Source organism: Xenopus tropicalis, chromosome 8, assembly GCF_000004195.4.
Source record: "Xenopus tropicalis strain Nigerian chromosome 8, UCB_Xtro_10.0, whole genome shotgun sequence".
Lineage (NCBI taxonomy): Eukaryota > Metazoa > Chordata > Amphibia > Anura > Pipidae > Xenopus > Xenopus tropicalis.
In genome coordinates this window covers 25,583,342-25,605,421 of record NC_030684.2, presented here as the reverse complement: position 1 = coordinate 25,605,421, position 22,080 = coordinate 25,583,342, and the positions used below count along the sequence as shown (strand labels likewise).

Genomic DNA, 22,080 nt, shown 5'->3' with positions numbered 1-22,080 from the left:
AATCCCCCACCAGAAGCAAGTGGTACATCCCAGCCCCCGAGACCCAAGTGGCACATCGAATCCCCCACCAGCAGTAAGTGGTACATCCCAGCCCCCAGGACCATGTAGCATAGGGAATCCCCCACCAGCAGCATATGGTACATCCCAGCCCCCAGGACCATGTAGCATAGTGATTCCCACTGCCCAGCATTAACCGGCACAGTCACACTGCATTGAAGCGTTAGCTCCCTGCCACTGTCCCTAAGCCCAGCACAGCACATCTCCTTTGAACCTGCCACTTCATAACAGAAGTCTTTTAAAGAGCGATGACATGTCCGGTCACATGCCCGTGATGTCATCAAGGTCCCTCAATAGGATAGGAAGTAGCTGTTACCGCACCTTATTGGAGCAGTAAACTTCCTGCTGGGGGAGGGAACTTAACCTGTCGATGGGGCTATCTGTCGGCTGTTGCTACCTGGCAGAAGCAGCATGTAAGTAAATATCTCCATTGATATTCCAAACGTAGCCTTTCCTTGCCAGCCAGACTCCCACTCTTGAAGGGGAACTTCACGTAATAATAATGTCATTCTGGGCAACTTTCCGGTCTACATTCGTGATAGAACGTTTAGTGGTGTAAGGGTTGTGTGGAACTGTACTCACTATTGCAAACAGCATTGTGCTGTCACTGCTGGTTCTGACTCCTGCAACACTAAGATTCACAGAACTGCCTTCATTGTATCAAGAGTCACAATCAGAGCGCAGAAAGCTACCGCTTCCAGTAGCAATCTACACATCATTTTACAACCTGAGAATTACGTGTAATTAATGGGATACAAAGGTTTCTGTGTATTATGTTACTATGGGAACAGTACAGTCATTTTTGTGGCAGTTCTAATTACATATACACACAGATAAATACAGCTTTTGAGGTACAGGTATGGGATCCGGGAAACCCAATCTCCAGAAAGTTCCAAATTACAGAATGGCCATCTCCCATAGACTCCATTATAAGCAATTCTAATTATTTTTTTAAATGGATTCCTCTTTCTCTGTAATAATAAAACAGTACCTGTACTTGATCCCAACTAAGATATAATTACCCCTTATTGGGGCAGAACAGCCCTATTGGGTTTATTTAATGGTTAAATGATTCCCTTTTCTCTGTAATAATAAAACAGTACCTGTACTTGATCCCAACTAAGATATAATTACCCCTTATTGGGGCAGAACAGCCCTATTGGGTTTATTTAATGGTTAAATGATTCCCTTTTCTCTGTAATAATAAAACAGTACCTGTACTTGATCCCAACTAAGATATAATTACCCCTTATTGGGGGCAGAACAGCCCTATTGGGTTTATTTAATGGTTAAATGATTCCCTTTTCTCTGTAATAATAAAACAGTACCTGTACTTGATCCCAACTAAGATATAATTACCCCTTATTGGGGGCACAACAGCCCTATTGGGTTTATTTAATGGTTAAATGATTCCCTTTTCTCTGTAATAATAAAACAGTACCTGTACTTGATCCCAACTAAGATATAATTACCCCTTATTGGGGGCAGAACAGCCCTATTGGGTTTATTTAATGGTTAAATGATTCCCTTTTCTCTGTAATAATAAAACAGTACCTGTACTTGATCCCAACTAAGATATAATTACCCCTTATTGGGGGCAGAACAGCCCTATTGGGTTTATTTAATGGTTAAATGATTCCCTTTTCTCTGTAATAATAAAACAGTACCTGTACTTGATCCCAACTAAGATATAATTACCCCTTATTGGGGCAGAACAGCCCTATTGGGTTTATTTAATGGTTAAATGATTCCCTTTTCTCTGTAATAATAAAACAGTACCTTGTACAGGTATGGCATCCGTTATCCAGAAAGTTCTGAATTACAGGAAGGACATCTCCTATAAGCATCTTATAAGCATATAATTCTTTTTTTTTTTTTTTTTTTTAATTATTTCCTTTTTCTCTGTTATAATAAAATAATACCTTCTACTTAGTCCCAAATAAGCTACATTTAATCCTTATTGGATGCAGAACGCCCCTATTGGGTTTATTTAATTTTTAAATGATTTTTTTAGTAGATTTAAGGTATGGAGATCCAAATAACAGAGTGATCCTTTATCTGGAAAACCCTAGGGCCTGAGCATTCTGGATAATGGGTTCCATACCTGTATTTAATCCCAACTAAGATATAATCAATCCTTATTGGAGTCAAAACAATCCTACTGGGTTTATCCATTATTTAAATTATTTTTTTTAGCAGACTTAAGGTATGAAGATCCAAATTACCAAATTACAGAAAGATCCCTTTATCCGGAAAACCCAAGGTCCCAAATATTCTGGATAATAGGTCCCATACCTGTACTGTAACTCCTGGCACCCCCTTTTCCAGCTCCAGCGTTGGAGCATGCCTTTCTATGCTATATACAGCAAGGATCTGTTGCCAATGTAGAACTGCTAGCTGTGTAGGCAAATGGGAGTTGTAGTTTTGTTAAGGATCTCTGCTGTATGCTGTACTTCCCTGCCTGCTAAGGCTTTTGCAGGTGAGCACGTGCCCAGTAGGTTCCCTATGATGTGACTGCTGAGTCATATTGCTTATAGTAGAGTGGGGCAACCTGGGTAACTCGTTAGGCTAATGAGTCACCCAACACAAGCAATTTTGGTTCATTTGGAGGTTACTGTAATAAAGGTGCAGTGGCTGACCCTGGCTTAGTAACCCATAGCAACCCATCAGCAGGTAGCAATTTATGTTGCTAGACCTAGGCAAACTTTGCACCTTTAATTACATTCCCACCCCCCCACCAAAACAGAGGTTGATTTCCACATATAAGTCAAAATGTGTGACATAGGCCTTTTGCCTAAAAGTTATCTGCATGCACTGTTTTAGTACAGTGCCCAGTAGGCTCTCTGGTTGGGCTTATGGCTTTGTATTATATAGCCCTTTAAAAGGAAGGTGTGGTTGGCATTTATACATATACAATTACAGGAAGTGACTCGTTATAGATAGATTTATGCCTACGGATCAGGCACGGGAGCTTTAATTTATCATAATTATTTATTCATATAATGCTAACCATTAGTGCATACTTTGGCAGCATTTCAGTTCGACGAGGAATGTGTTTATATCATATATAGGTTAATAGGTCTAATCACTAGCACGTGTGGCATATATTTTAAAGCAGATTGCGCTTTAATTCTTATAATAAGGTTCAATGAGTCCTGTGACATCACTTGGCTGTCTTTATGCCTGGTGACATTATGAAGCACACTAATTGGCCTTTTTATGTTTTATTGTCGTTTTTCAAGCTTCATCTTTACTTTAAAATCTTATCAGGGGTCACTGACCCTGGCAACCAACAAAAAACAAAAAAAAATCTAGCCCTCTGAGGCTAGAATGTTATTGTTATTTTTTATTGCTTTTCTTTCTAGTCAGGCTTCTGCTGTTCATGTTCAAGGATGTATGTTAAACACCTGCATTGTTGCTAGAAATATGGGGCCTTAGCAACCAGATAACTGCTACCTTCCAGGCATTATACTCCTGGTCACCCAAGACCTGCCTCTATTACCACACCCCCTACTTTTACATTTGAAACATATACCATTGCTGTGTAAGAATGACTGATGCATGGAAACAACTGGTGGAATATGGGATAGGTCAGTGCTGTCCAACTTCTGTGGTACAGAGGGTTGGAATTTTTCTGGCCTACTGGTGGAGGGCCGAAAATGGAAGCCAGTTTTGACCACTCCCCTTTTTAAAACCACACCCACTTTAACCCCCCCCCCATGTATTGCATGACCATACCCATATTAACAGCAAAAACCTACCATACTCTGCCTGCCCAACCCTGCCTGTGTGTGCCATACTCTGCCTGCCCTATGCTGCCTGTGTGCCATATTGTGCCTGCCCTATGCTGCCTATGTGCCATATTGTGCCTGCCCTATGCTGCCTATGTGCCATATTGTGCCTGCCCTATGCTGCCTGTGTGTGCCCTATGCTGCCTGTGTGTGCCCTATGCTGCCTGTGTGTGCTATACTTTTCCTCCCTATGCTGCCTGTGTGTGCCATATTCTGCCTGCCCTACCCTGCCTGTGTATGCCATACTCTGCCTGTCCTATGCATAGGCAGGCAGCATAGGACAGGCAGAGTATGGCACACACAGGCAGCATACAGTGACACAATGCTGGCACTGCTTCTAAAGTCTGCACAATAACTATATATAATTATTTTAATTGCAGTACCTTAGTATCTGTTCTTTTTATAGTGTGCAGGCTTTATTTGTGAGTTTCTACTGCTGTCTGAGGTGCGAAGAGGTGAACAATGTGGGTGATTACAGTCTGAGCCTAAGGTGTGAACAATGCAGAGGGTGAACAATGTAGGGATTAAAAGGTGTGAACAACACAGGGGATTACATTTTTAAACAATACAGATTTGCAGTGTTTACTTTCCCTTACTTTTCCCAGTAAGATAACACCAGAAGTGACATTGTGACTTATTTTAATCTGTTACATGTACCAGGGAAGAGATCCAAACCAGAATATTCTATTGAGGGTTAGTTATAAACCACAGAGTTCAGGAAGTGCTTTAGAAACCATGTTTCTGATTCTGCATGGGCCTTATATGTGCAGGGGTCAATCAGCTCGTCCCTCTCCATAGAAAATCCATCTATGTATAGCCAGCTTAAACAATATTAGAGGCTATGGGGAAGGTCAATGACCACACATAAGTTGGAAGCCTAATATGTTTATGGAACAATAACTGCCAGCAGTCCCCTTATCTCTTGGATGTCAAAGGTAGGTGTAGGTAGGTAGGCCTGTAGGTGAATTATTCCATACAGTGCATGTGTGTGACATCACAATAGTAACATCGCAACAGTGACATACATGTTATTTATATTGTGCTTATAGATGGGGAATATATATATCCAAAAATGTACCTCAACGTTTCACTTCTGATGAAGGTCCCTGTGGGGGATCAAAAGGTTGAGGTACATTTTTGAATAAGTCATTATTTGCTTTCATCAAATCCTGTGAGTGCTGACATTAACTAGTGTGTGTATATGCACAGGACTTGGTATTATGATATATATATATATTTATGTATTTGAGCAAGGTCTCCCTAGAAGTCCCATTCTCATGCAGTCTGATTGCGGTGCCCCAGGCAGAGTGGAATAAATTATGCTGTGTTTGATCCCAAGAATCTTGTTTCCCTGGGGCAGAATTCATGGCTGAGCTGATTAAAACCTGTCTTACCTGTATTTTAAGTCAATCTCCCCAAATTAAGCTATTTGGTGTTGTGTGTAGTAAGGAAAAACCTCTAAAGTGAAATAGATGCTTGCTCATGGATGGCTGACTACAGGGTAGTGGTATGCATGGCATCTACATACCTTAAGATCACCTAGGCTTGTTCCTCTGGATCGGACATGTTTTTAGAAAGCACCAACATGGACACACCCCATTTGGCTCAGCTCTGTGCACTTTAAATAATGAGTCCTGATGACATATAGGCACCATCAATGCACACTGTCCACTCCCTGCTGCCTCTGTTAGCTGACTAAGGCAGTGCTGGTGAGGGGGTGGGTGCTACTGCTTCCTCTGCATTCCTCCCGGTGTTGTACATATACATGCCTGTAGCTATTAGTACATATACAGTGTCCCACTCACAGGTCATTCATTTCTTTTGCCAGTGACAGGAGTTAGAGCAGGAACAGAAGAGGTTGGACTGTACAGCCCAGCTGCCCCTACTGCACTATGCGGATTGCAGGTAAGTGACTAACTTTTACTGCTTATAAAGGGCTAATGAGAGGAGGGAATGAAAAGGATTTTGGATAAAGGGAAATCATGCTATCTGATTGTATATTAAAGTTTGGACTTTAGTGGTGGCAGGTCCCAGAGCAAAACAAGATGTTCTTGCTGCCACCTTACTATACCCTGCCTGCTATCCCCACTTCTCCCTTTAGCTGCTGCTTTATGAAACTACAAGCTGAACCTAGGGTACTGCTATTTATTTATCAGCCCCTATAAGACAACTATTCTAGAACTAGCGAAGCAAAAGATATGATGTGATTTTGGGTTCTAGATCAGGGAGGAGTATTATAGTGCAACCTGATCAGTTGGTCGTGCTGGTTAAATAACATTGGGGATTAAAGAGATGGTTCACTTTCAGGTTAACTTTTATTATGTTATGGAATGGCCTGTTCTTAGCAACTTTTCAACAGACCTTCTTTTTTTTTTTTATAGTTTTTAAATTATTTGCTTTCCTCTTTCGTCTTCTTTCTAGTTTTCAAATGGGGGTCATGGACCCCTGCAGCCAAAAGAACTATTACTCTGTGAGGCTGCAATTTTTATTGTCATTTTTACTTTTTATTCACTTTCTATCTAGGCCCTCCTCTATTTATATTCCATTCTCCCTTTCAAACCACTGCCTGGTTGCTAGGTTAATTTGGACCAGATACCTGACAAAATACAAACTGGAGAGATTATAAACAAAAAGAACAGTTGCAATCTGTCTCAGAATAGCACTCTCTACATCATCTATAGGTGAACAACCCCTTTAATGGCCAGTGTATGGGACCTTCCTAATATCTGGCCAGTTTGACAAGTACTGCAATGGTGCATTGATACAGTATTCAACCGATGGACCTCTCTAGGCCCACTGTATGATCTGATCATTCGCATGGGGCCATGGATGGCCGGATTGGGGAGAAATCTACTTTTTTAGCAAGGTCTCACCATGTATGGGCAGCTTTAGTTACCCTTCTGGTTCCATACAGTAAAGGTCAGCAGCTTGTTTTCCCATTTATGGGCTCACCTCTACTTTTTCCCCATCAGATATCTGGCTGAAATTGGCCAGATATATATCTTGCAGGTTTAAAATCCCCTCAGGGTAAGCACCACATTGGCATATAGATGTTGTCCACTCCTGATGGCCTACATTGGCACTCATTATCATCTAATCATTGGCCTGAGAGCTAATCGATCAAATCAACCCAATATGGACCAGCACATAGATGGCTGTATCAAGCATTTGGCAACCATACCAAGCATGCAGATTTTAGGTGTATGGTGGGCTTTATTGAATGGAATAGTTGGAGGGTTGCTTCAAATAAGTAAATGGCAGAGAGTGATATGGGTTACCAGGGATGTTTGGCATTAACTTTAAAATGCTTTCATTGTTTGGTGTTACTGTTCCTTTAAAGTAATTACTATAATAGTAATCTAATGTACTGTTGCCCAGCACTGGTAAAACAGGTGTGTTTGTTACAGATTCACTACTATAGTTTATAAAAATAAGCTGCTGTGTAGCCATGTAGCACTCTATAGAAAACAAATTAAAAGTAATAACAATTACAATTTTGCCATATAAGCGACCTATCAATTTTCAGGTTAAAGGAAGTAGTAGAATAAAATAGGGAAGTCTTTGAAACACTGTGTACAGAATAAAATGGCCAATGCAATTTGGCTGAGAATATTAGTAGCAAGAATAGTTCCAACATTACTCTTAATGTGCAAATGTGTATTTCTCTCAGGTCCTGTGCGTATCATTGTGATTCTGCTCACTGTGGGTCTAACATGGATATTAGCCAGTATAATGCTGGGGACACAGAGTGGCTTCCCTCGGATCCCAGCGCTAATAGGAGGTGAGTCTTCCCTTCCTCAGCCCATTTTATCAGGATGGCTGATATAGATATGGTGAAGGAAGGATCAAATTTTTCAAATGTCCAAATTTAGGTGGAAACATGATCGGTTCCATTTGAGATGGCATTAATACATCCAACATGCACAGGTCGTAAATTCATCAACATGCACTGGCCCTATCCCATCCCTACCCAATCAGAACTGAGCTTGGCCTGACAATTGTATCCCAATACAGCCATCCCCCTGCCGGTATCAACAGAGTTATTTGCATGCACGTCATCAGGGGTGGTGAGATAAGGGTGGTGTATTTATGGTGTGGCTTCGATCTGTGACAAATTTGTCTGCGATTTGTCACAGATCAAACCACATGTCATAAATAAAGGCTTTTTTTTCATTTGGATCTTGATGGGTGCTTTGCCTTCTACTGTTCTCTCCTTTTTCTGGTTGCAGAAAAAGAATGCAGCTTATCTATGAAAAGCTAATTTTCCATAGATAACACTGCTAACTTGAGAGGTCTGTGATGAACCCAACTAGGAAAGAATGCATTAGCTGGGGCCCTGTATACAGCATAAAACTCTGGTATGCGTGTACATTGAATGATGGCACTGTGACCATGTGACTTGCCTATGTACAGTAGATAAACCTAAAAAGGTTGAGCGGCTTGTTATGTTAACTATTGTGTTTGCCAGAAAATTGACTTGCCATTTACATTTATTGTCCTTGTCCAGTAGCAGTGTTGATTGTGCAAGCAAATCTATGTATTATGCTTCACCTCTCTATTTACTTTTTTTGTCACAGGCCATGAAGCCATGAGCACAGCAGGTGAGTCTTTGCCCTTGCTTATCATCTTGTGCCAACAAGTGGCTTATTTTTGCTTTAACAGGTCCTATCCTATGTATACCAATGTGGGATCCCTCTGCCCTCAGGTCCTTCTAGGTTTTTTCCAGGTTTCTGTCCCAGATTTTCCTGCTTTTTATTTTAGGTCTCCCTGCTATTCATCCCAGGCCTTCGTGCTTTCCATTTGTCTCTGGCCTTCGTGCTTTCCATTTGTCTTTGGCCCTCGTGCTTTCCATTCGTCTCTGGCCCTCGTGCTTTCCATTCGTCTCTGGCCCTCGTGCTTTCCATTAGTCTCTGGCCCTCATGCTTTCCATCCATCCTAGGCCCTCGTGCTTTCCATCCATCCTAGGCCCTCGTGCTTTCCATCCATCCTAGGCCCTTGTGCTTTCTATCCATCCCCGGCCCTCTTGCTTTCCGTCCATCCCATGCCCTTTTCCAACCCATACCATCTTGTGTTTCATCCCAATTTTCCAGCCTCTTGCTGGCCATCTTGCTTTCCCTCTATCCCAGGCCCCTGTGCTTTCCATCCATCCCGGGCCCTTTTGCATTCCATTCCTGCCATCCATCCCAGGCCCTCCTGTGCTTTATCCCAATCTTCCAGCTTTCACCGTATATTGCACCCCTTCTAGCAAGTGTTTGTTTATGTTACTTAATCAATAAACACTTGTGTTACTTCTCAGACCCTCGTCCTCGGAGGTATAAATGTGGCCTGCCTCGACCCTGTCCGGAGAAGCATTTTGCTTTCCGTGTGGTAAGCGGAGCGGCAAACGTCATTGGACCAAAGATCTGTTTGGAGGACAAAATGTAAGTACTTTGGAAAACTGGAACACAATCTTACAATGTATCTGACACATTTTGTTATAGGACTGGTCATAGGGTGGGGTCATACATAGGCTGCAACATCTCCCCCTTTAATTTTCCTGTTTGTCCTGTTATAGGTTGTTGAGCAGCATCCAGAATAACGTGGGTCGTGGACTCAATGTGGCTCTTGTGAATGGTCAGTGATATGAGGAGGGTGGTATCAGTGACATTAAAATGTCTATACGTTTCTATACAGTTTATATAAATAAGTTGCTGTGTAGCCCTGGGGGCAGCAATTTAAGCTGAACGGAGTATACAGGTTCATGTTTACACAGCAGATCATAGAATGCACTGGTTTTAGAAGGGAGATAAACAGTGCCATTCATGGTTCCCTACTGGACTGTAGGGAATTGGCGTTGTGTAGCCTGTATAATTCAAAGGCATTTCATAGGAGTTTCAACTGTTTTGTGGGGCGTAGTTGCCCTTTGAACACACAAATCCAGTGCTGTTTGCCAAGTCACCCCAGCAAGAGACACCTGTACAACAGGTTTGCAGCACAAAACATACACATTTATACAAGCCCATGACCACAATAATGGGTGGAGATTGTGCTCCACGGAGCTCAAGCTATTTTTCTCTCTTCACTCCTTCCTTTTTCAGCAGCCTACTACCTGGGAGATGTGGCATTAGTCTGACTTTAGCAACTTGTGTAGAATATACAGTGGCACAGAATAAGTATCATGCCGGGAAGCTGAGAGTGAAATGCTCTTATTGCATAGAACTGGCGAATGATTTCAGATGTACACCAGTTGTTTGCAATGCACTAAAGTGTAAATAGACAAGCACAGCTTAGCAAAGCAGTCACATGGGCAATGAATTATTAATAGGTTTGGCTAAAACAGTTTTTTCTTTTTGTAGGAGTAAATGGAGAGCTCATTAATGCCAAAACTTTTGACATGTGGAGCGGAGGTATGCAATTATATTTTTGTTGTTGAAATATTCCAGGAAAAGGCCATTTTATCATTCATAGATAATCGCATATAGAGCAGCAGGGCCAGAAGTAGGGGAAGGCAGAAAAGGCATGTGCCTATGATGCAACAGTGGAGAGGGCCGCTAGGCACCTGCATGTTATGCCTACCCCTAGTCCAGGCTCTTGTCCCCCTTACTGCCTGCAGGTCAGCTTGGCCTGATGCTGTACAGCAGTTCTTGGTGTTTTGTTCCCCTAAAAAAATTATTTTACCATTCTTTTTGGCATTTGCCTGGTCCTAGCTATAAGTTCCATCTACTGTTTTCCTTGTGCAACATGAGGCTTACCTATGGGATCACTGCTTCTTCATTAAATGGGGCTTTATCAGCCAAGTGGCAGTTTGAGTAAAAGGTGTAAAGGTGGCCATACACGGGCTGATTCCAGCTGTCAATATTGGTGCTTTAGGCCGCTTCTGTAGCTTATCTGCCCATGTATGGGCGCCAACGTCAGGCCTCCCTGACCGACATCTGGCCTAAAATCAGCCAGATCTCAATCGGGCAGGTTTGATTTTTCCATCTGATCAGTGACCTCAATGGCTTGTTAATGTGGTCCCCGAACAGATTGCAACTATGCCCCCCCCCCCCATTTTAATTTGAAAGTTTGGCCATAGGGCCAAACCAAATTAGCCTGATATCGCCCACCTGTATGTGGGCATATAAGGAGAAGATCCGCTCGCTTGGCGACCTTGCCAGACGAGCGGATATTAGTGTATGGCCAGATTAATAGAGACATCCTGAATAGAAAGATAAGGAATAAGTAACATGGTAGCCTCTTAGAGCAGTAGGTTTTTTGACTGCTGGGGTCAGTGATCCCCAGTCGAAAGCTGAAAAGATGCAAACAAAAGAAAAAATCTATTTTTAAAAAAAAAAAAAAAAGTGCAATTAAACAGTTGATAGAAATAGACATTCTTTAGATATACTAAATATCAACCTAAAAGTGAACTACCCTTTTATTATTCTGTGCATATGAAAATCACTCCCCATACTGATATTTTGCACTTTATAGATGTGACAGAGCTGCTGAGCTTCTTACGTCCGATCCATGAAGGCACTGTAGTTATGATAGCTTCCTTTGACGATCCAGCAACAAAGTAAGTTTAGGAAGAGATTACTCACACAGCACTATCATTTACATTTCCTTCTCACAGTATGCTTTGTGCCAGTTTAGCTGGGCGCGTGTGCAGTAATGCCAGCTCCCAAACAGTACTGTGCTATGTGCCCTGCCATAAGCGGCACAAGGGACACCTGGGAACAATAAAACATGGCATTACCAGAAAGAAAGGTGCCCTTTACAGTATAATAAATATATCCCTTAGCCCCAGTTGTTTGTTTTTTTTTTTTAAAGAAGGGGCTAAGGGGCATATTTATTTTAGTGTATAAGTCAACATCACCTGTGATGTTGCCTATAGCAACCAATCAGATCTTTGCTTTCTAACTTGTAGGTGACCTTTCAATTCTGATTTGTTGGTATGGGCAAAATAACCAGTAATGATGGCTCACACACTATAATATGCCCCTAAGTGTATGCAGAACATCTGCTTAACAGTTACAGAAATGTTATACATTTGGTCATATACAGCAGCTATATGTAAAGTAAGTTTTCTCTTATCTGGCACATTCTCGTATGTGTATCTCTGTTTTTAGGATGACTGAAGATATTCGGAAATTATTTGCAGAGCTGGGCAGTGCTTCAATTAAAGATGTTGGTTTCAGAGACAGTTGGGCGTTTGTTGGCGCAAAGGGTGTGCAGGACAAAAGCCCATTTGAACAGGTACAATCATCTTTCCTCTTAGAGAATGCTGTCTATGTAACATTCAGCTACTTCTGCTGCTAGTAGTGTATGGTTTTAAGCGGAGGTTCCTAAACTGTTGTGTTGCCTCTCCCCACCCCACCCCCCACAGGCAACCTAGTGTACTGGTGGACTCAGCCTAGATACTGCTGAAAGGCCAGCATAAAGGTCAATATGGGGGAGATATAGGATAAATATTTATGGCTGATTCACCAGTGGTGGCCTATAGATGTAACCTTATTATGAACTAAAGTGGGCTCACACCACATGTTGGATTTTCAAGGTAGGGGCTTGAATGGGAAGCGTCCAACAATCTCTGGTCACTTCAACATCTCATTTATTCCTTCTGTAGCTCATTAAGAATAATAAAAACACCAACAAGTATGAGGGCTGGCCTGAAGCCGTGGAGCTGGAGGGGTGTATTCCACATCGCACAATGGAAGAGGAGTGACAGAAGAGGGATTAATTAAGTGAAGGCGCTCTCTAGTGGTGGCCCATATTGGGCACGTTGCACTGTCCATCTGCTGCTGCCTAACCCCCCTCATAAGACGGAGTCAGATGCTAGCACCATTTACGCCTTTCTCCGTTCTTTGCGTCATTCTCAGCCCTGGCTTCTTCCCTCGGGATATCTGAATTGTTATGACTGCGGGATCATAAAGCCAGCTCCAGCATGCTTGCACCGAAAGAGCCGTAAAGATCACTGCAGGATGAACTCTGAGAATCGCGCTAATTGAAACCTTGTGCTTCCATCAGAAGGAAACGAGGAATCCGGTAGCGTACAGGAACTTAATGGAAAATATGTGCCCATCCTGTTTGTTCTTTGTATTTATTTTTTTAATTGAAAATCCAGAAATATTTTAGCATTTCTACTAATGCACCAAAATATTTTTATAAATCAAGGCCCCAAAAACTATGTTGTACTCAGAGGCAGACTAGCTGTTACAATGCATTTGAAACCCCCATCAGCCTTGAGCAGTTATTTGTTACTTAGCACTAATATGGCTAAATGATTGGCTGGCAGGGAAGATAAAGTTTTACCTATTGTACATGTTAATTAGCACTTTCTGTTCAGTTGTGTGACACATGAGTGCTAAGACGCACCATACTGTATGTAGAGTAAAAGGTTTGGATTGATTGATTGGTTTGGAGTGCATGATGGGAGAGGATATTATTAATAAGGTTTTCCTCAAAAGTTGCACCAATAAAATTATTTCCGTTTAAAAAAAAAAAAAAAGTTTCTGCTTAATAGTGCTCTGTTGGGAGCAGATATCTGTACTTTTGGAAGTTATTGTTACCCTTTATTTATATAGTAGTTTATTTGTATTGCACTGTTCCAGTGGAGCTTGCAATCTATTATACATACTAGGTAACCCACATGTAAGTTTTTGGCATTGGGTAGAAACTACACACGGATAATACCTCTTGCGGGGAAGGCTACACACGCACCGATGGGCATAAATGTAAGGTTACAGGTTAAGCACAGGGATGGCCTGCATATCGGTGGGTGCCACGTGGGTACCATTCTTTTTCCCACATCTGCCAGTACCTTACAGTACTTATTTCTGTAGTGGTAGTAAATGTTTCAACCTGGGCCTTTGTGACCCATAAATATTCATCACTATGGTTCATAATTTCTGTTATGAGCCCAACATACTGCTATTCCTATTTACTATAAAGGGAGAATTACATAGACATTGATGGAATGGTCACACAATGCAGCACTGCAACTCCTGGCACTCCACATTTATTTATGCTGGTGGAAAATAGTGGGAGTTGTAGTGCAACAACAGCTGGAGGGGACAGTTTTCTTTCATGTAATCTACCCTCCAGGCTTTCTGCATTATTGGGGGTTCCCTTTTCCTTTAAAACCAGCTTTTTAAATAAAAAAACACATTAAATCCACATCCTTAACTAAGAATATTTTATATTTTGTTCCTGTGAAGCTGAAATAACAATCCTTCATTTACTGGGTTGGACTGGGCTAGCAGGACACAGAGAAAAACCTGGTGGGCTTCAGTAACCCAGACCCGATACCTGTAAGTACTGTCTCCCCTCCGTTGCCTTCCCTCCTCCAATCACGGTGAGGTAAGTCTAGGTCCACGTAGGGGTGAGGGGCTGGCTGGTTGGGTGAGCAGGAGGCAGGGGCCCTTGAGCGGGTGTGAGGGGCCCTGGGGCAGGAGCCCCAGTGGGCCTTAGACACCCAGCCTGATGCTGCTAATTTACATAGTGCCGGTCTATTAAGCAGTATTATGATTGCTCTTCATTCACATCAGTCCCTGCCCCATTGGAGCTTACAGTCAGAGGGCCAGAGGGGCTGCTGTAAGATGCCATAGACAGTCACTATTTATTGGGCTGGTGGGGATGTTTGAATCTCTGTGTACTTGAAATACCAGGGCCTATTTTGAATCCCAGTCCATACCTGGTTACACTATTACCTTGGTTATGTGTATGAGGAGTAAGACAAATAAGAAGCCAGGCCGTTGTTTACAAAGCAAAGCATGTAGCTGCTATACAGTCAGGTACCAGCAGTGTTCTGTAGGGAATAGCCTTACACAGTGGGGCCAGTAGGTTTCACATTTCAATCATTACAGTTCCAGACTGCTCCCTGTTGGGTTTTTTTTTTTGTTTTTTTAATAACCACTGGTATACAAACCCACTTGGGATTCCAGAGCCCATTAATATATTCCTGGCCATATGGCAGCTGCCATTTACCCTGTCTCGGCAGAAGGGTACAGCTTCTAAACACAAAGCATCCCTAGAGATCATCACCAGCTGTGTTTCACCTGTGCAGGGTGTTGGGAGTTGTAGTCAAACAATAGCTCCATGTTCTGCATGCTTTCCTAGAGTGTTGGGTGTATATATGGCTCTCTGTACTGATATCAAACTCAGGTTTTCGGCCTTTAGGGTATTTGGCCCATGTCCAGACTGGCAATCTGAGTTCTGGCAAATGGGCTGCTGCTGTAAGATGCCATAGACCCTCATTATTTCTTGGGCTGGTTTTGGGCCTCTGTGTACTTGAAATGCCAGGGTCTATTTTGATAGATTCTCCTTGAGTAGAAGGTTGCAATGTAACCCCTTGAAATCTGCATGCACATAAAATCCACTAGCTAAATGTTTTTTTCAAGTAGATGCAGCCTGCAGCTTGTATCTGCATTATTTGCCATGCAAGTTGTGTATTTGTTCTGCATGTGGGTAAGTGACAACCCTGTGTGCAAAAGAAAAAAAAAGTTCTCACATTTTCTAGAGAGAATATGTCACTAGTACTGAAATGGCCTTTCTATATTTTTCTCTTTCTTCTCTATAAAACATCAAGCATCATTTTTACAAGCCAGGGAGCAACACTACCCACCCTTCTTAGCCTGGTCTCAACACAAGCTGAGGTTGAGAACCTACACTGAGTGCCCCCCCCCACTGTAATGATGTCAACTGGAAAGGTTGCAAGCAAGGAGCGACCTTGTCACTAACAGTCACTGGGCCTGCAACCCACCCCTATGTGGGCCCAAATCTGTTTGACCCTTGGGATTCAGGATTAATTTTGCAGCACCAGTTGCAAGGCGGTCCTGTGGTATACTGTGTTTTAGGACACTTAAAATGTTTTGGTTTTTTTTGTGAAACAACGTTCCTGCTGAACTCAAAGCCCTGATGGGCTCCAATATGGGAGAAACCAGTCTGTAGTTAGGGTCTAATCAGTGTATGGTCACCAAAGTTTAAGAGGCAGTAAGTAAGAGGCAGTAAGTAAGAGGCAGTAAGTAAGAGGCAGTAAGTAAGAGGCAGTAAGTAAGAGGCAGTAAGTAAGAGGCAGTAAGTAAGAGGCAGTAAGTAAGAGGCAGTAAGTAAGAGGCAGTAAGTAAGAGGCAGTAAGTAAGAGGCAGTAAGTAAGAGGCAGTAAGTAAGAGGCAGTAAGTAAGAGGCAGTAAGTAAGAGGCAGTAAGTAAGAGGCAGTGTCATGATGTAAAGAGGTAGATTGGTCCAGGACAAGGGGGTTGACCCACGTACCCCCATTTGGTTTAACCCAAAGTACCCAACCCTGACAGGTACGGGACATATGAAACTATGGCTTGATAAGGGAATAGAAACTATTGGTGATGTGTGGGAAGACAATGCCATTGTATCCTTTAGAACACTCAGACAAAACTGGGATATATCAAATAACCAATGGTTGCAATACAACAGAATTAAAAAAGCTCTGCAGTCGGCCCATAAAAAAGAGCCAATAGTAATATGCAAGAACCGGTTGCTATCCCATATCAACAGACCTTCTACTAAAGGGTTAATTTCTATCTTATATGCACTACTTCTCCAAGAAAGCAGAGCAAAACCACTAGAAAACCTACGTAATAGGTGGGAAATGGAGACTGGAATAATACTAGATGATGAATGGCAAGAAGCCCAGGAGTCGCACCAAACAGTCTCTGTATGCTACAGGCTCCGCATGATTCAACTATACATAGAGCATACTATACCCCAACCAGGTTACACTCCATCTATCCAGCCATACCAGACACCTGCACGAGGTGCAATATTGAGAAGGGCACGTTGATACATATGCTATGGGAATGTGCCCACCTCAAATCATACTGGTCCGCCATCCTAGATGAGCTCGATATAACGATACAGATTACCCTCCCTAGGACCCCAAAGGTCTGTCTGCTAAATATTCTTAGCAAAGCTGTCACTAACCAGTACCATCGTATACTTACCAGTGAAGCACTTTTTCTAGCTAAAAAGCTTATAACACAACAGTGGAAAAGCACAGTCCCCCCAGATATCCATAGTTGGGAAAACTCTTTGGCGGAGACTTGCAAGCTGGAACAACTGATATATCTCAAAAGAGGCAGCCCAAGCAAATTCCATAAGGTCTGGGATCAATGGCTGGATAGACACCCCCTCCCCAATACAGATAAGGATCAATAAAATATATACAGGTACAGGGTTCTGCCCATAAATGAGAAACCACAGTTGGAATGTGTGCTAATGTGTAATAAAACTACTACTACTACTACTCACTGGGTGAAAAACTTTTATTGATAATGTTATCAAGTTGTACATCCTAAGGTAAGGTGCTTGCCTTGGGCGCTCATTGTACTTGTCAAGTACAAAAAAAAATCCTTTTACTGTCTAGGTGGCAGCCTTCGATATGGTGTGTAGGGCAGGGTTCAGTGGAAGCACCGGTTGCGGGGATCTGGGGGTTCTTCCAAGTAGGAGAGTGGCTGAGGAGGGGTGGGTGGAATCGGGGAGGCAGACACCAGCGGGTAGCAATCGCTGTGCGCCGGGCCCCTCCAAAGATTTTTTTGTGGGGGGCCCAGCTCACACTAGTTACACCACTGGCAGGGTTACAGAGACTCCAGGGTATACAGTCAAAGCTGGAAGAGGGCACTGAACCAGAACAGGGGTGGGACAACTTGGAATTATAAATTAACCTGCCAATACACTGCCAATGGATTAGTAGTACTGGGCCAAGCCTTGGCTGGTATTATACAGGTTAAGCAGCCCAGGTAGGGTTGCCATATTTATTTGATATACATATTTTTTCCCCCTATTAATAACGTTGGCATGAAGCATCATTTTTATTGGCCAGACCCATAATTAGCCAGGTGCCATTCCTAAGCCCCAGTGGCGATCTTATTAAATGGTGGGGCCCCACTGGCCCTCAAAGTAGGTGCTTATTTTTGAATTTCTGCCTTGGAGGCAAGTTTGGGTTGTATAACAACCAGGTATAATACCAAACAGAGCCTTCTGTAGGCTGCCAGTCCACATAGGGGCTATTAAGTATGTATGTATGTATGTATGTATGTAAACTTTATTTATAAAGCGCCACAAGGGTACGCAGCGCTGTACAATCTTACAGAATACAAAATTACACACAGGGAGGACGAGTGATATAATAAATAAATACATATATGTATATATATATATATATATATATATAAGTGCCATGTGGTATGAGACACAGTAGGAAGGAGGTCCCTGCCCCGTAGAGCTTACAATCTGAGTGATTGTAAGTAGTCACTTATAGCTCTTATTGGCACCCCCAGGAACTTTTCATGCTTGTGTTGCTCTCCAACACTTTTCCCATTTAAATGTGGCTCACAAGTATAAAAGGTTACCCTGGGGTAGCAGTATGAATGCAGTGCCCACTTTGTGTTTACTGTCCCAGAACACATAGCAGCATTATCAGGCAATCATTGTTCAGGGTGGGCTGGACAGCTTTAGGCTAATGCCACATGTAGTGTATGGAGAATACGCTTAAAAATGCTCCTACCTGTGCCTGCACCCAAAAGAATTGAGTACGCTCGGATGCAGGCACACATAGCCGATATCCGCAAGGCTTTGCATTTTCGGTGGATATCTGCTACATATGCCTGCATCCGAGCATATTCAATTCTTTCGGGAAGCAGGCACAGATAGGAGCATTTTTACGCTTATGAAGCGTATTCTCAGCAAGCGGTTTTCAGCTTGCCAAAAATATGCTCCATATGCTTCGTGTGGCATTAGCCTTATGTGCTTATTCCGCTGGTGCGGGGCCCGACTGGTTCCAATTGGCCTAAGGCCGGCCCTGCTAAGCCAGGTGACAAACACAAATCAATGGAATTCCAAGAATAGGAATTTTAGGGCCAATATTTCCTTTCAAAGATTCCTTGTCCTGGGCCTTTCCTTTTAACATTGGTGTAACAAAGGAGGAAGCCAGTCATGTGGCTGCAGGAATGTAGATGGGCCAGTGAAGTCCAAATAAAAAAAAGGCTTGATTATAATTAAAGAAACAAAAACAAATGTGGTAAAATTCCAGGACAACTATTTCAAGAGACAGAAAACGCCCTGTTCCCAATGAAAAACATGAATATACTTTGATTAAATCATAATAATAAAAGCAGACCATTGCTTAATTCTGACTGACTAATTAACCACTTAGACAACCTTTTTTTATGGGTTTTTGTCTTTCAACCTGCGCGCCGGAACAGCAACTTCCGGTTTTTTCTTGCGGCTCAGCTAGCTGGAACGCGGAAGTGCCGGGGGAAGCCGCTGTGTGGGGGTTGGCGCGGCTGGTGTCACGTGATAATGGGGAAAGCAAGAGGGAAGAGTAAGTGCGTGAGTGGGGAGAGGCGGGGCAGCGTTTGACAGTATGACAGCCTGGGCGAACAAAAGCTCCAGAGAGAGACAGAGAGCCGAGAGCGCTTGACACAGGAGAACAGTGACAGCCGGAGAAAGTGACTACGGCTTTGTGAGACAGTAGGAAGGAGTAACACCCCTGTCGTGCTGATTTGAGCCTGATGGGATTATGGGAGATGGCCACTACTGAAGGAATCTGAAGAAATCTCAGCCCTGGCTGTTTAGAGCCTGACAGTCCCTCCTGAGGTACAGCAGCGTAGGAATAGGCTCTGCTAGCCACAAAGACAACAGGGCTTGTGGGATCTGTGCTAGAGCCTGCCCTGGTGTGCCATTAGCAGAGTGAATTCCAAGGATACCATGCAGCCCGCTGCCAGACTCGCTTCTAATCTTTCTGCCCATTCCCTGTAAAATGCACAAACTCTTTGCTTTCCTTTTTCTGCTCCTGAGGACTGAGCTGTGTGTCTCATTGCCTCATATCTTATTGGGAACTCAAAATGGCTCAGTGCAACTCTCCGACTCCCTCACTGTGGCCCCAAGCTCTGACCAGTTCTTAAAAGCATCCACTGTATCCACCACACCCACGCCGCCTATCTCCAAGTCCTTGGATCATTCCCCTCCCACTGCCTCAACCCCCGGCTTCTTGCAGATAGGGGATGGATGCTGTTTGCAGTTTGACTTTCCAGAGCACAGACAGGGCGTCATTGTGATCAGCTCTGGATCTGCAGCTCGTAACTCGGATCTCACTGTGCTCTCGCTGGACACCTCAGTGCTTAAAGTCTTGAATGTGAGTCGTGGGACGGGAGGGTTGCCTGGATACTTCTTAGCACACATATACTCTGGGATGCCTGGCACAGCCCCCCTTCATCTGCAGCTGAAGCTGCTTGGATCCCAACTGGAGGAAAGAAAGGATTTTGCCATAAACGTTGTCCCAAACGATGGTCCAGAGTATGTGGGCTCTGCAGCCAGTCATTTCTCAGAGAGTCCTCTCCTTTTTGCTCTGCTGCCCCTCCTGCTTATCAACAAGTGTGCCTTTGGATGCAAAGTGGACGTGGAAGTGTTAAAGGGCCTGAGACAACAGCCCCACCCTGTAATCCTCGGCATTGTAGGACAGTTTGTGTTGATGCCCTTGTATGCATACATTCTCTCTCTTCTTCTAGGTCTCTCCCAGCCTCTAGCATTTGGGCTTGTTGTTACATGTTCCTCTCCAGGTGGTGGTGGAGGTTATCTTTATAGCCTTATACTGGGTGGTGATGTTACCTTAGCTATATCAATGACATTAATTTCTACGGTGGTGGCAGTGGGTTTAATGCCCCTCTCCTCATCTGTTTATGGACATTTTCTTGGTGTGCATCAGACGCTTCACATTCCTTTCCTGAAGATTGTCGGCACTCTGCTTTTCATTGCAATTCCAATCTCGACTGGCATGGTGATAAAGTGGCGTTTTCCAAAGGTGTCTCGGCTCCTTCTCCTTGTTATCAAGCCTTTTAGTGTCCTGCTGATGGTCGGAGGCCTATATATGGCCTACCAAATGGGTTCTTCTCTTCTCAGTCAAGTGCCCCCTATATTGATTGTAGCGGGGATAAGTGTTCCATTAATGGGCTTGCTGGTTGGGTACCTTATGGCCACTTGTCTTCGCTTGCCCGTCGCCCAACGTAGGACAGTCAGCATAGAAGTTGGGGTGCAGAACAGCCTGCTGGCCCTGGCTGTTCTCCAGCTTTCTCTTCATCGAGCCGAAGCCGATCTTTCCTCACAAGCGCCATTCCTAGTGGCCCTCAGCGGGACTTCAGAAATGTTATTAATTGTTCTTTTGCACTTTGTCTATGGAAAATGTAGAGATTGCCACTAATGGAGTACAGACAAAGCGCAACCTGCTTTGAAGCAGTAATCTCAATGCTGCATATAATTTATTTACTATCAGGGTGTCTTTATTCCCCATATTGGTTGAACATTTAAATTAAAGTTTGTAAGGATATTAGGGCAGTCTTAAATGATCCCATTACATTCTTAGGAAAAATTGTGAATGTTTACACCATACTCCATTTTGTTTTGTTTTTATAGGGGAACTTCACCTTTCAGTTAACATTTTGCTTTATGTAGACTTTCTAAGACAACCATAACTTATGCAATAGAATTATTTCACATTTTCTGTCCTGCAGCTCTCCCAAGAACCGTAGAACTGCTTGAGGGGTCACCGACCCTAGAAACCAGGTAGCATTCAAAATGTAACTTTAGAGAAATACAAAAAAGAAAAGAAATTTAAAGATTAACTTCCTCTTTAAGTTATTTCTTGTTTTACTTGTTCCCTTTGTCACTGTTACTCCAGGGATGTGGTGGTTACCAATAATAATAATAAGACATTGTGTTCAGCATCCCCTGTGTTTTAATACTGTAAAATAAGATGATGCATCAGAGCAGGTCTGTGCTCTCCCGCGGGGTCTCAGATTTACAGGAATTGTTTAACGGCAATCCATGGCTTGTACTTAAGTCATTCGACTCGTATTACAGAAAGCGTTTATGCCTGTTACTTTAGCCATTCCATTCATAATACCTGAAGCCAAAGTCCTGTGATCAGTAAGCTTGCACTGAGGGGAATACAGCTATTTTTATAGGGGCGTTTTATATTGTATGGGGAAATAAAAGATTCTGGTAAATTAAAATGAAATTAAAACAAAGTTTAACTTCTCCTTTATTGTCATTTGTCACCATATTGCAATCACTTTATATTAGTCAGTGGAATATATTTTTTTCTGCACTTTAATTGTAGGTATGGAAAAGCCCTTTGGAACAGTTCCCATGGGGGGGCAATACTGACTGCAACAGCTAAAACACTCCCCAAACAGTATTAGTGTTCCTATTGCAGCAATTATATTGATTAAAAAAATTGTTTTGAAAC

The 22,080-nt window shown here is 42.9% G+C and overlaps 2 protein-coding genes across 3 annotated transcripts; both read left to right on the top strand.

The window, feature by feature from the left end:
- The first annotated feature begins 158 nt into the window (after positions 1-158).
- Positions 159-13,314, top strand: fam3a (FAM3 metabolism regulating signaling molecule A). Of its 2 annotated transcripts, XM_012960907.3 has the most exons (10): positions 159-470; positions 5,677-5,753; positions 7,519-7,629; positions 8,426-8,449; positions 9,145-9,268; positions 9,403-9,461; positions 10,184-10,234; positions 11,298-11,382; positions 11,936-12,062; positions 12,433-13,314. In XM_012960907.3, the coding sequence occupies exons 2-10, from the start codon at positions 5,741-5,743 to the stop codon at positions 12,529-12,531; spliced, it is 693 nt and encodes a 230-aa protein (XP_012816361.1). In that variant the 5' UTR covers positions 159-470; positions 5,677-5,740; the 3' UTR covers positions 12,532-13,314.
- A 5,950-nt stretch (positions 13,315-19,264) lies between these two features.
- On the top strand, positions 19,265-21,433 carry slc10a3 (solute carrier family 10 member 3). The gene is given in 1 exon segment (NM_001078948.1): positions 19,265-21,433. A coding segment is annotated over 1 exon segment (1,437 nt). The 5' UTR covers positions 19,265-19,596; the 3' UTR covers positions 21,034-21,433.
- Positions 21,434-22,080: the final 647 nt, after the last annotated feature.